Genomic DNA, 13,041 nt, shown 5'->3' with positions numbered 1-13,041 from the left:
ATAGAGCGTCAGCCTGCGGACTGAAAGGTCCCGAGTTCAATTCCAGTCAAGGGCATTTACCTTGGTTGTGGGCACATCCCCAGTAGGGGGTGTGCAAGAGGCAGCTGATCAATGACTCTCTCTCATCGATGTTTCTAACTCTCTATCCTTCTCTCTTCCTCTCTGTAAGAAATCAATAAGATATTAAAAAAAACAAAACAAAAAAAAAACCCTAGGAAACTGATGTTGGTCATAGACCTTTTCTCAGATTTCACCAGTTTTACATGGATTTAAAGCATGTTTTAAAAACTAAATTCCACAGCAGTTGACAGACCTACTATGATTCAAAATACTTGAAAAGTTAACATGAAGTGCTTATGAAAACCTGAAATAAAGATAAGGGAAATGATATATGTACACTTTACTTGGAGTTCATTAAAAGTATTTTGAGGCATTAGTCTATTAATCATTTATAAGCATACATATCTATTACTATCTATACTAATAAAGGGGTAACATGCTAATTAGACTGGGTCGACTGGACATCTTCTGGACGTCCATTTTCCTTCAGGACAAAGCCATGGTTGTGAGGGCCAAGGCAGAGACAATTAGGAGCGATCAGACAAGCAGTTAGGGGCAAGATCAGGCTGGCAGGGGAGAGCAGTTAGGGGGTGATCAGGCCAGCAGGGGAAGACAGTTGGGAGCAATCAGGCCAGCAGGGGAGGGCAGTTGGGGGCGATAAGGCTGGCAGGGTCACAGTTAGGGGGTGATCATGTCAGTAGGCAGAGGCAGTTAGGGGCAATCAGGCAGGCAGGCAGGCAGGCAAGTGGTTAGGAGCCAGCGGTTAGAGAGATGTCTGAGTGGTCCCAGTGTGGAGAGGATGCAGTCTGGACTGAGGGACACCGCCCCACACCCCCGCATGAATTTCATGCACTGGGCCTCTAATATAATATAAATCTACTCAATATTTTGTAATGTAATCTGATCATGTATTTCTAGAATTGTAGTACTAAAGAGTTTTGAAGTAACTAAATTTCTTCAAAATCACTTTGAGAGACAGGAAAAGTCAGTATCTACTGTCGTTTATATTATACTATTTAATTTAGAAGGCAGCATTGGAAATCAAAGCAGAGTTTATTCAAAAACACCAACAAGTCCCTGGCATGGCTCAATGGTTGAGCATCGACCTTTCAACCAGGAGGTCATGGTTTGATTCCTGGTCAGGGTACATACCTGGGTTGAAGGCTCAATCCCTAGTGTGGGATATGCAGGAACATCTCTCTCATCATTGATGTTTCTCTCTCTCCCTCTCCCTTCCTCTCTGAAATAAAAATACATTTAACAAAAAAATAAACCACCACCAAGAAAAAATGGATATGCAGTTAGAAATGACACTTTCTCTTTTTTAAGGGTTTTATTTTTTGTTTGTTATTTTCACTTAACCCCTTCATCTTTTTCACTCAGCTCCTAAAACCCCCAGTGTTTTTGAGGCCTTGAGGTGGATTGTCAGTAAACTGGTATCTTTGGTCCCTAACTGCAGTCAAAACATCAGGACCCATATCTACAGTTTCCAAATAAGTATGGATGTATTCTCTTGGAAAGTCATGGCTTATCTTGGGCTACCATGCTTATACTTGTTACATGAGGACAACACAGCGTGCGCAGCACCTGCTGCCATTCCTGCTGACTGACAGGTGCTGCTGGGAATGGTGCCGCCTTTTCCAACCTTTGTGCCGTTCTCCAGGCTGACATCTGGGTGGAATTCTTACCTACTGTTATTTGCCATATTTTCTTGACTCAAATGCTATGGTAGAGAGTATATTATTTCACAAATGAAATCATTACTATATGATTGTCTATTGTAACCTCTCTTTAGGAAGATAAAGTCTGTTCTCCATGAGGATTCACTTTCCAGGCAAACCATCTGTACATTGGGGTTGGATTGACTTCAGGGTTTGGATAGGCAAGAGGATTTTTGTCAACTAAATTTGCATTTTCACTCTCTGTTTTTGTTTTATTCTTATAGGGAGATTCGGCTGATTCTTTTTTCATTGTAGAATCTGGAGAAGTGAAAATTACTATGAAAAGGAAGGTGAGTTTTAAAAATTCCACCTATTAGCTAGGAACATAACCAGTTTCCTTTTTGATGTTTAGACTAAGGTTAACTTTTGTTTTTTCAACATGCAGAGTCACAGCTGACGCTTTTAATTACCTTGTCAGGGCAAAGCGGAAGTGGAAGAGAACGGAGCGGTGGAGATCGCCCGGTGTTCTCGGGGACAGTACTTCGGAGAGCTTGCTCTGGTAACCAACAAACCTCGAGCAGCCTCTGCACATGCCATCGGGACCGTCAAATGTCTAGGTAGGACTCACCACGGTGGGCATGCTTCCCCTGGCGGATGTTGTGTCTGCATTTTATGTATCCATGTTGTACAGATTATTTTATAGGGTCCACAGGTTTTATGGTCCCCAACACAGCAAAGGAAGCATTCATTGCTTTATACAACCAGTTTGTGGAAGCCATTTAAAAAAAAAATAATTTCACATAACCCAGCTGGAGTGGCTCAGGGGTTGAGCATCAACCTATGAACCAGGTTACGGTTCGATTCCCAGTCAGAGCACATGCCAGGGTTGTGGGCTCAGTCCCTGGTGGGAGGTGTGCAGGAGGCGGCCAATCGAGGATTCTCTCTCTGATGTTTCTCTCTCTCTCTCCCTTCCTCTCTGAAATCAATAATAATAATAATAATAATTATTATTATTATTATTTCACATACATATATATTGTATTCTTTTTTCTAGGCATGAAGTAACATTTTAATACTAGAGGCCCAGTGCATGAGAAATTGTGCACTTGGGGATGGGGGGGACCTCTCAGCTTAGCCTGAGCCCTCTTGCAGTCTGGGAGCTCTTGGGGGATGTCCAACTGATGGCTTAGGCCTCCTCCCAAGCCAGCAGTCGGACATCCTTAGTGCTGCTGCAGAAGTGAGAAAGACTCCCGCCACCACTGCTGCACTCGCCAGCAGTGAGCAGCTCTTTTCATTTATTATAACTTAGGCATATTCTCATTTTATTACATTAAATTGTAACATTTTGTTAGGTAATATGCACAGTGTAAACTATTCAGTGTTCCACCCAGTGTCCCTCCTCTCCCTCTCCCTCCCCTACACACACACTGGTAAATATTTTGAGGGTTTTGGCTCCATTTGGAGGGAGGGCCTTTTTTTGATGTGTGTAGACTACTTTTCCATACATAGAATTTTCCCTTAGAAATGATTTTGGAAGCGGGTTTTCTTTTGTAGCTTTTGATAGATTGTATATTGCCAAGTCACTTTTATTTGTGCAAATTTACATGCTACCAGCAGTGTAAGAATGGCCATTCACTCTATTTTTGTAAACCTTTCCTTTTTGAAAGGAAAAAAAAAAAAAAAAAGTGAATTCTAATTTGTGGATAGTTCTATGGTTAAGACTGATCATATTTTCCGTGTATGTATTATAAATTTAGTTTTTAGACATGCATGAGACAGGCAGGTAAAGTGACTTAAATAGAGAAGTGGACAAAAAGCATTATTTTAGTTGCCATTTTTAAGTGACTAGACAAAGATATGAGAGTAAAAACTATAGAAGGTAACATCTGGTCTTCCAAACACTGCATTGTCCACCCTGAGGGAAATGGAACACGCTCCTGGCAGCTCTGAGGATTCTGTGTGTACTCAGGTGTTGACATCACTGTTTTTGTTGTTGTTTTGTTTTGTTTTTTTAATTCTAAGGCCTTGCCCTTAACAGTCCCTCATTCTTTCCCAGCCTGGATCAGGAACCTCCCGCCAGCCTTGCATTGCACATCACATGGCCCAGGGACTCTACTTCCTTTGGAAGTGGAACATTTTTATCTTTACGCCTTTTTCTTGTATGTTTATCTAATATAATTGCATTTTCCCCCATTTTTTTTATTAAGGTATTACATGTGTACATATCTTACCATTGCCCCACCCCACTCCCATACATGCATGCCCTCAAACCCCCCCCCCCCCCCCCCCCGTGTCTTGTGTCCATTGGTTATGCTTATATGCATGCATACAAGTCCTTCGGTTGATCTCTTATTACCCCCACCTTTCCCATACCTTCCCGCTTTAATTTGACAGTTTGATGCTTTTTACTATCTCTGTATCTATCTTTTTGTTCATCAATTTATAATGTTCTTTATTATCCATAAATGAGTGCGATCATGTAGTATTTTTCTTTCATTGACTGGCTTTATTTCACTTAGCATAATGTTCTCCAATCCCGTCCAGGTTGCTGCAAATGGTAAGAATTCCTTCTTTTTAATGGCAGCATAGTATTCCATTGTGTAGATGTACCATGGTTTTCTGATCCAGTCACCTGCTGATGGGCACTTAGGCTGTTTCCAAATCTTAGCTATTGTAAATTGAATAATTGCATTATTGATATCGGCAGAATACCATAAATGACTCAGAAATTCTGTCGATTTTCAAATAATGTTATTCATGTTTCTTTTATTCTCCCCTTTTCTTAGCCATGGATGTGCAAGCATTTGAAAGGCTTCTGGGACCTTGCATGGAAATCATGAAAAGGAACATTACCACCTATGAAGAACAATTAGTTGCCCTGTTTGGAACAAACATGGATATTGTTGAACCCACTGCATGAAGCAAACGTACGGAGAAGAAGACCTATAGGGACAACATTACACAGCAGTGGTTAGTCCACTGAGAATGTGTTTGTGTAGATGCCAAGCATTTTCTGTGATTTCCGGTCTTTTCCTTTTTTTACATTTACAATGTATCAGTAAACAGAGTAGTGATTTAATAGGCAATAGGCTTTAACATCACTTTCTAAAGAATAGATCATAAAAAATATCAACATACTGATAAAATGATTTTCTACTCCACAAAATTGACTGAAAGGTTTATCCAAATGATTGTAATATACTGCAAGTGTCTGTCTAAGAAGATAATTAAAGGATGTTATCATAGGCGATCTGTGTTTGTTTTGACTTACTCAGAATGATATGTCAGTGACTGTGCCCGTGTCAGAGGGAACTTGGCAATGAATCATGCTACACAGCATGGCATCACATTCTTTTTACAACTCATTATACATATAGTAAGTACAATTTTAATCATTTTTCTTTCAAAGTTTTCCTAGCTTGAAAAGTGATATGCTGGCCTTGGCCTGTTGGTGAAATGGTATAAAATAGCATATGCAATTTAAAAACCTTTTATATTTTTGCAATAAAGTACATTTTGACTTCTCCGGCATAATGTCAGTAACCGATGGTTTTAAGGACAGGCAATTGAATCACTGTAATAGGGAAGAATCTTTTTTTAAGTGGGAGACCATTAACACTTTTTCCCTCTGCTTCCTTTTTCACTTGCAATTCTCTGTATTCTTTATCTTTAAAATTTTTAGTTTGACATATAATGTCACAAGTTTTTTTTTGGAAAGCTATTTAGATTTACTTGTTGTCTTCTAAAAGTCTAAGATCTTATATATACTACCAAAAAAAATCTTTACTAAAAATAATTTGGGGTCCTTAACATGCCCACAGAACATTTTTGTTCTTCATTTGTATCCATAGTAGCTTTCTATCAGACATCTGCTCCCATAGGGTTCCTCCAAGGTGGTAATAAAATTTTAGAGACAAAATCATATGCAAAGATAAAAGGAATTTCTGCCCATGCCAAACGTACCATTAGGCTTTGCCATTTGCTTTAGTGCAGAATGAACTCAACCAGAACAGATTTTCATTGGTCATTTATAGACTTGTTTTTGGCAGCGTAAGATGAATTAAATTCAACCAAAGCAAGATAGCCTTACATTTCTAGCCTACATGACCCCAGTGTCTAGATTGATTAATTCTAACCACTTGACTTTTAACCAATCAATTCCACTTGAGAAACATGTTTTAAAGAAATATATACACAAGTAAAATTATTCTGTGGCTAGTGTGGTCTCATTAGAGAATGTTACGGTCTTACTTGTATAATAAAAATGTGATTTAAAATGTGAACCAGATAATACATACACACAAGAAGTTGTAAAGCATAACTTCAGCCACATTTTAGAACACTTTAACATTTTTCAAACTTTTTTGTAGGAAGAGAACTTACTACATGAAGATGACTTGTTTTCTTTTTCTTTTTTTGTAGACTGGGAGGTAAATGAAAAGAGCAATATTTTCTATACATTCATCTCCCTTAGCCTGTATTGCAATGTCCCAAAATTTAATTAACAGAATAGGGAAGCTGCCCTGAAACTAGCTCAATACTTCGGATAACATGACTTTTCTGTTTGATTTTATTTTAAAAGCCATGTTAATAAAAAACACACAGAACTCCAGATTTCTGGCTTATCATTCTGTATTCTTTATTCACTATTTTGTTACATAAGCTCATTGCTAACTATTCATGGAATAGCAAAAAAATGCCTGTTTAATAAAGAACTCTGAGGCTGTGCCAGTTACATTATTTTCAGTATTGGTTATATTTAAATTTTCCTTATTAATAAAGCACACTTTTATAATATACTATGTTAATTGTATTTAATGAATTTTTATTTTTTGCCTTTTAAAAAAAATTTCACCTGACAGTATTTTTTTTTTTTTAATTGATTTTAGAGAGGGAGGAAGGGAAAGAGAGAGAGAGAAACATTAATGTGAAACATAGGTTGCTTCCCATACATGCCCAGACCAGGGATTGAACCCGCCAATTTAGGTATGTTCCCTGACCTGGAATTGAGCCTGCAACCTACCAGTGCACAGGACAGTGCTCCAAGTCACACCGGCCAGGGCCTGAGGATATGTTTGCATTGACTTTTTTTTAGAGAGGAAGAGGAGAAATAGACATCAATTTGAGAGAGTTACATCCATTGGTTGCTTCCCATATACAATGCAACCAGGAATCGAACCCACAACCTAGATATGTGCCCTGACCAGAAACCAAACCCACTACCTTTTTGGTGCATGGGATGCTCCAACCGAGCCATCCGGCCAGGGCTGGCTTGTTTTTTAATATGACTTCCATAGCGCAAGCTGTACCATGTGGAAAGCCTGAGAGAGCGAGCATAGGTAAAAGCTAACAACCTGAGCATAATGTGGCAAGAAAGTGTGGTTCTGAATGGCAATAGAGTTTTTAAAAGTTTATTCATATGTCTGTGATGTGTTTATATAAACATGGTATATTAGATTACCAAATAAACCTGGCTAAGGAATTTATGTCAAAGTATCTAAAATGCCTCCTTTGACTTGTGGATGTTCTTAATCACTAAGAATCCTTACTACTATCTAGAAACTCTCTGTTGAAGTTTCATTCAAGGATGTATTATGTGTGGCTCAGAATTCTCAGAGGCTCTGACCAGGTAGCTCATTTAGTTAGCATGTTGCCCCAATATACCACAGTTGCAGGTTTGATCCCGTCAGGGAACATACAATAATCAACCGATGAATGCATGAAACAAATCGATGTTTCTCTCTCTCTCTTCCTTCCTGCCTCTGAAATCAATTTTTGAAAAAAAGAATGTCTCAGAGAATACTCTTTTAACATAAAGGTTTTCCCCCTTCATTATTATTATTCTGTTGTTAATCCTCACTCAAGGATATTTCTTTCTTTTTTTTTTAGAGAGAGAGAGAGAGAGAGAGAGAGAGAGAGAGAGAGAGAGAGAGCATGGACGAGTGGGGAGGGGTGAAGAAAGAGGGAGAAAAAAAAAAGAAAGAGGGATAGAGAAACATCAATGTGAGAGAGAGACATCAATTGGTTGCTTCCCACAAGTGCTCTGACTGGGGCAGGGCATTGAACCTGCAATCCTGGTACATGCCCTTGACTGGGATTTGAACCTGCGACCCTTTGGTGGGTGGACCAATGCTCTAACCACTGAGCACACTAACCAGGTCACCCCTGGATTATTTTAAATGACTATAAAGAGTGTATATGCTACCTCCAGATCCATATGAACTAGGGCTTGGTGCATATATCTTAAATAAATACAAACTGTGACACAAGATGTATTTGATTTGCTGTTATACACTTGTACAGTGGTCGGCAAACTCATTAGTCAACAGAACCAAATATCAACAGTACAATAATCGAAATTTTTTTTGAGAGCCAATTTAAAAAATATATATATTTCTTTTATTGATTTCAGAGAGGAAGGGAGGGGGAGAGATAGAAACATCAATGATGAAAGGGAATCATTGATTGGCTGCCTCCTGCCCGCCTCACACTGAAGATCAAGCCTGCAACCTGGGCATGTGCCCTTGGCCAGAACTGAACCTGGGACCCTTCAGTCTGCAGGCCGATGCTCTATTCACTAAGCAAAACTGTCCAGGGCAAGAGCCACATTTTTTAAACTTCTAATGCCACTTCAAAATAGACTCACCCAGGCCATGGTATTTTGTGGAAGAGCCACACTCAAGGGGCCAAAGAACCGCATGTAGCTCGAAAGCCAGTGTGCCGACCACGGCACTTGTAGGAAGCAGACCATTTACTATGCTCAGAAATGTTGCCAGTGAAACATGGTGCGTGAAACAAGGGACTATGCATTTTACTGAAATATGTAAGATTAAGTCCTTTTCCTTTCTAAAGTATCTTTAAAATGATGTGATTTTCCCTACTTTTCTCAAGAAATGTTACATCTCTGGCAAGGATTAGGTGACCTTTGGCATTCTTAAAGAAAATTGATAATATATAAGCCTAGAGGAGTAATACATCTGGATAAGCCAAGGCTTTGTTAAATAACTGAAGAAGGGATTCTGGTATGTATCTATGTTAATGCCTACAATGATTAATACATGATGGAGAAATAGAATTACGGATTCCAAGATGGTGGTGAAGTCAGTGGAAGTTACACTCGCCTCCCAAGACCAAACTGGATTACAACTAAATTAAAGAACAATCATCCTGAATAACCAACTGAAGACTAGCTGAAGAGAAGTCCTATAACCAAGGATTTACAGAGCCTGGAAGAAAGGGCGGAGATGGGAAAAGGCCTGGCCCTGCTCCCACGGGCAGGAATTGAAGTTCTGGAGGGATATCTCGGCTCCCTGTGTGTGGTTCCCCTGAGGAGTGTGGGGTCTCCACCATGTACTCCGCAGTCCAGAGCACCACAGCCAGGAAGAGATGCCCATATAGTATCTGGTGTGAAGAGAAGCAGGGCTTCTGTCCAAAAGGGAGAACAGAGTCCACTAGAGACACAGGCATCTCTTAAAGTGCCAACACAGAATTTCATTCACAGTCACCCAGGGTGCAGCAGAGGGAGGACAGAGTGCACTAGTCTCGTCTAAGGAGTGTCCAGGGTTTGTGGCTTTGGGGCAGGAGCTGCCATTGGCCAGAATCCCTGTGCTGAGTCATTCGCCCATATCACCAATTCCATCCTTTTTCTGGGTGGGGCGTTCTAGTTCCTGTGGCACCAGCCAGGGGGAAGCAACAGCTCCACACTCTGGAAGCCCACTTGCCCTACGCTGGGGAGTTGAGGCCCTGCTGAGGAGTCAGCAGCGTTGGCCAGTGGGTAGAGTTCTGGGCAGACTCGGGGGGTGTCAGTGACAGCTGTGTGTGGCTTTGAGGTGGGGGCCATTCTACCCACTTTCCCTTGAACCTGACTGACACTTCTCCCTCACGGGAGATTGGGAGATCCATTTGTGCCCACATCCCAACTCTGCCTGAGGCTCTTTCAGTGACTGAGCCTAACAGCCAGCCAGCAGGTAGAGGCAAGCAAAGATGGATCTTGTCCGGGTGCCTGGGGACTTTTGCTGAACTGCGCCCCCGCCCCCCCCCCTTCCCCCAGATGTGATGATGGTAAAAGCTGACCTTCGTGCTCAGCTTGGTCCTGCCTGCCTGCATCCAAGCCCAGCTATCAGTGGCCCCACTCTCTTGACTCTTGGTGGCTCCACCCTACTGAAGTGTAGGCAGAACCTGGGACAGTCTATGAGTTCTGTGGCTCTGAGGTAGGGGCCTCTCACCCCAACTTCCCCCAAACCTGCAGGCACTTCCCACTCTCTTGACTCCAAGGGGCCCTCCCTGCTGAGATCAGGCTCTGATAGAATCTTACCAGGGATTGAGTTGCTTGGCTCTTGATGGGAAATTTTCCTGTCACATGTCCTGTGCAAAGCCTTCCCTTCACCAGGTCAAATCTTAGGTCTGATAAACTCTCTTAGCCTCACCTTGATGACTCTCTGAGACCCTGCCATACCACAAAGGGGTGTGAGCACCTAGCAGGTGGCAGCTAGACTTGGTGTATACCCTGGGACATTTGGGCCTTAGACCCAGCCCTGGCACCAAGATTGAACCCAAGTATTTCTGGAGAATACCTCTCACCCTACTTAGTGATTCACTGAGAACCTATTGCATGCGACACCAGTACTGCCAGAGGCTCTTTCAGTGACTGACCTAACAGGCGGTTGGCAGGCAGAGAGAGGGGGAGGCAGACCTCACGGTTCCCAGGGAGCTTTGCTGACCTGCCCCCAGGTACAGTGCTGCTAACAGCTAACCTGGATGCGCAGCTGGATCCTTCTTGCGCACACCTCGGCCCATCAGAAGCCGCCACAAACTGGGTTGCTTTGTTGCTCCAAACAAGTTTCCTCAGGGCCAGTGACAGGCAGTGTCGGACACGAACCTGCACCAGAGATGACCCTCCCAACAGGCCCCCAAACCAGCATACCCAGAGGACAGCTTCAGTCATCAGAGCAGCATCCAATGAGCTTCACAAGCAGCATATCTGAAGAGACCTTGGCAGGCACCAGACACCCTTCTTTTATGAGTAGACTAAAGTGGAATTCTACAGAAAAAGCTGTCTACTGTCTCATCCTCATGTGGGGGCCTCTAGAAATGCTTATTTCAGCAGTACCCCAAGAACCCCACTTCCAACAAGCCCCTCTCCAATAACAGTCCTAATAGTACAGCGGTCGCCAACCCTGGAATATTTTTTCCTATTGATTTTTAAAGAAAAATGGAAGGTGGGTGAGAGGGAGAGGGAGAGGGAGAGAGAGAGGGAGGGAGGGAGGGAGGGAGGGTGGGAGGCAGGGAGAGAGAGAGAGAGGGAAGGAGGGGGAGGAGTGAAAGGCTGCTACAGGCACTTTGTTTGTGTGCCCCATGCTTCTAAGAGAAGGTCAATATTCAATACATCAGAATTTGGAGTAAGGGAGTTCAAGAAGATGAGAGAACCAATACTCAAATCCATCTTAAGAGAGCTCAAAATTCAGGCTTCTTACATAGCAAGGGAAGAGTGGATATCTATAGCTGGAGCTTTTAGCCACAGAGAGAGGAAGTATTTTACCTCCTTACAAAGCTTTCAGTAAAACTTACAAGTAGAAAAAACTTTTTAAAGTAAGGTTTAGTCAAAAGCAGATCTCACAGTTTATACCCAGAAGAGGGGAAAGGAGTGGCTCAAGCTATTTTGAGAACTCATTTTTGGGGGGAGGGGAAGGTTTTTCATTTCATGGAAGGAGTTAGACATAAATATCTCAGGTTTTAATTTTAAGTGGTGAGGTGAATAATATGGGTTTTTCTTTTTATCAAGAGATTTAACATTGAAGTTTATATTTTCTTTTTTTTTTTTAAATACGTTTTTATTGATTTCAGAGAGGAAGGGAGAGAGAGATATAGAAACATCAAAGATGACTGAGAATCATTGATTGGTTACCTTCTGCATGCCCCCTACTGGGGATTGAGCCGGTAACCCAGGCATGTGCCCTTGACGGGAATCGAACCTGGGACCCTTCAATCCGAAGACCAACACTCTATCCACTGAGCCACATCAGCTAGGACTGGAGTTTATATTTTCAATTCTAAAGCACAATGGACCTCTACTGAAAAAACTAGAAGAGGAAGAAAATAAGGACATACAGAATTGCACAGACACAGTCCAGTTCTTTTTTGGTTCACTCTATTAATCTCTGAAGGATGATACATTCGAATTATTTTGTTGGCCCTCTGAATTATTTTCAGAAAAAATGTTTGATTTCTATTTGTGAATACAGAAAATAAACCTATGATCACATAGTAGGAAGGACTATTTTATAAATAATTCACTTAAGAATTCAAACAGCTGTCAATGTAAAATAAGTCCAAACCCCTAAGAATTTTCATGTGTTTATTTGAGCCAAACTGACAAAAACTGCAGGGAAGCAAAATCTCAAGGGACTGAGAAAATGCTCCAGAGAATACACCTTATTTTACATATTATAATTTACATATTATAATCACAGGAGGAAGCCAGAGAGGGTCACAAGAAATTACTAGTAATTGGTGATAGATTAGGGTTGTGGGAGAAAACAAAGGAGATGGGCGTGTAGGGGAATCTCTGAAATTGGATAAAAGGTAAAATAAATAAATAAATAACCTGGCTGGCATGGCTCTATGAACCAGGAGGTCATGGTTCAATTCCTGGTCAGGGCACATGCCTGGGTTGTTGGCTTGATTCCCAGTGGGGGGCATGCAGGAGGCAGCCCATCAATGATTCTCTGTCATCACTGGTGTTTCTATCTCTCTCTTTCTCTCCCTCTCTGAAATCAATATAAAAAAATTTTTTTTAAAGGTAAAACGAATAGACATCTTCTTTTATAATAGATGGGTGGGTATAAAATAGCTAAAGGTCAACTATCACCATTTGTGATCTCTGCTCTGGTGGTTGTGCCCTGAGGGGTAGGGGTAGAGGGTGAGGAGGGGGGAGGAAATTACTCAATCTTTACAAATGTATATTTTCTTAGATGTGAAAAGACAATAGAGAGGTTTAGTTAAGGCAAAGATTGACCTTTATCAGTTAAGATGTGGGTCTAGGACAGGCTTACCTTCCAAGGCCTTTCTGCCAGAAAGTTTTAATTTCAGCCCATCCTATGTGGTCACTTTAGATCTCGGAGTTTGTAAGGCCTGCCATGCTGGCCTCAAAGAATCTGAAAACTCTTTTCACCATATGAGTGTAATTTTGGATTTCTTGATTTGTTAAGTGGCTTTCAGGCCAGATTAAAATTTCAAGAAATGTAATTAAAGAAATAATCAGCTATGATTTCAGGTTCTTTTCCAAAGTTTGACTTTACTGATTTCTTAGTATTAAATTTTC

At 41.3% G+C, this 13,041-nt stretch overlaps 1 protein-coding gene across 1 annotated transcript in view; it reads left to right on the top strand.

Moving 5' to 3' along the window:
- The window catches only part of PRKAR2B (protein kinase cAMP-dependent type II regulatory subunit beta), a 59,735-nt gene extending 53,279 nt beyond the window's left edge, over nt 1-6,456 (top strand). Inside the window, exons 9-11 of the mRNA XM_084896434.1 lie at nt 2,006-2,071; nt 2,200-2,338; nt 4,508-6,456. Of these exons, the coding sequence (XP_084752560.1) occupies nt 2,006-2,071; nt 2,200-2,338; nt 4,508-4,641 (339 nt within the window). The 3' untranslated portion in view covers nt 4,642-6,456. The remainder of the gene's footprint in view (nt 1-2,005; nt 2,072-2,199; nt 2,339-4,507) is intronic.
- Nucleotides 6,457-13,041: the final 6,585 nt, after the last annotated feature.

Source organism: Pipistrellus hanaki, assembly GCF_964339955.1.
Source record: "Pipistrellus hanaki genome assembly, chromosome: 10".
NCBI lineage: Eukaryota > Metazoa > Chordata > Mammalia > Chiroptera > Vespertilionidae > Pipistrellus > Pipistrellus hanaki.
The sequence above is the reverse complement of the archived record's forward strand: the minus strand, read 5'-3'. Positions and strand labels throughout refer to the sequence as shown.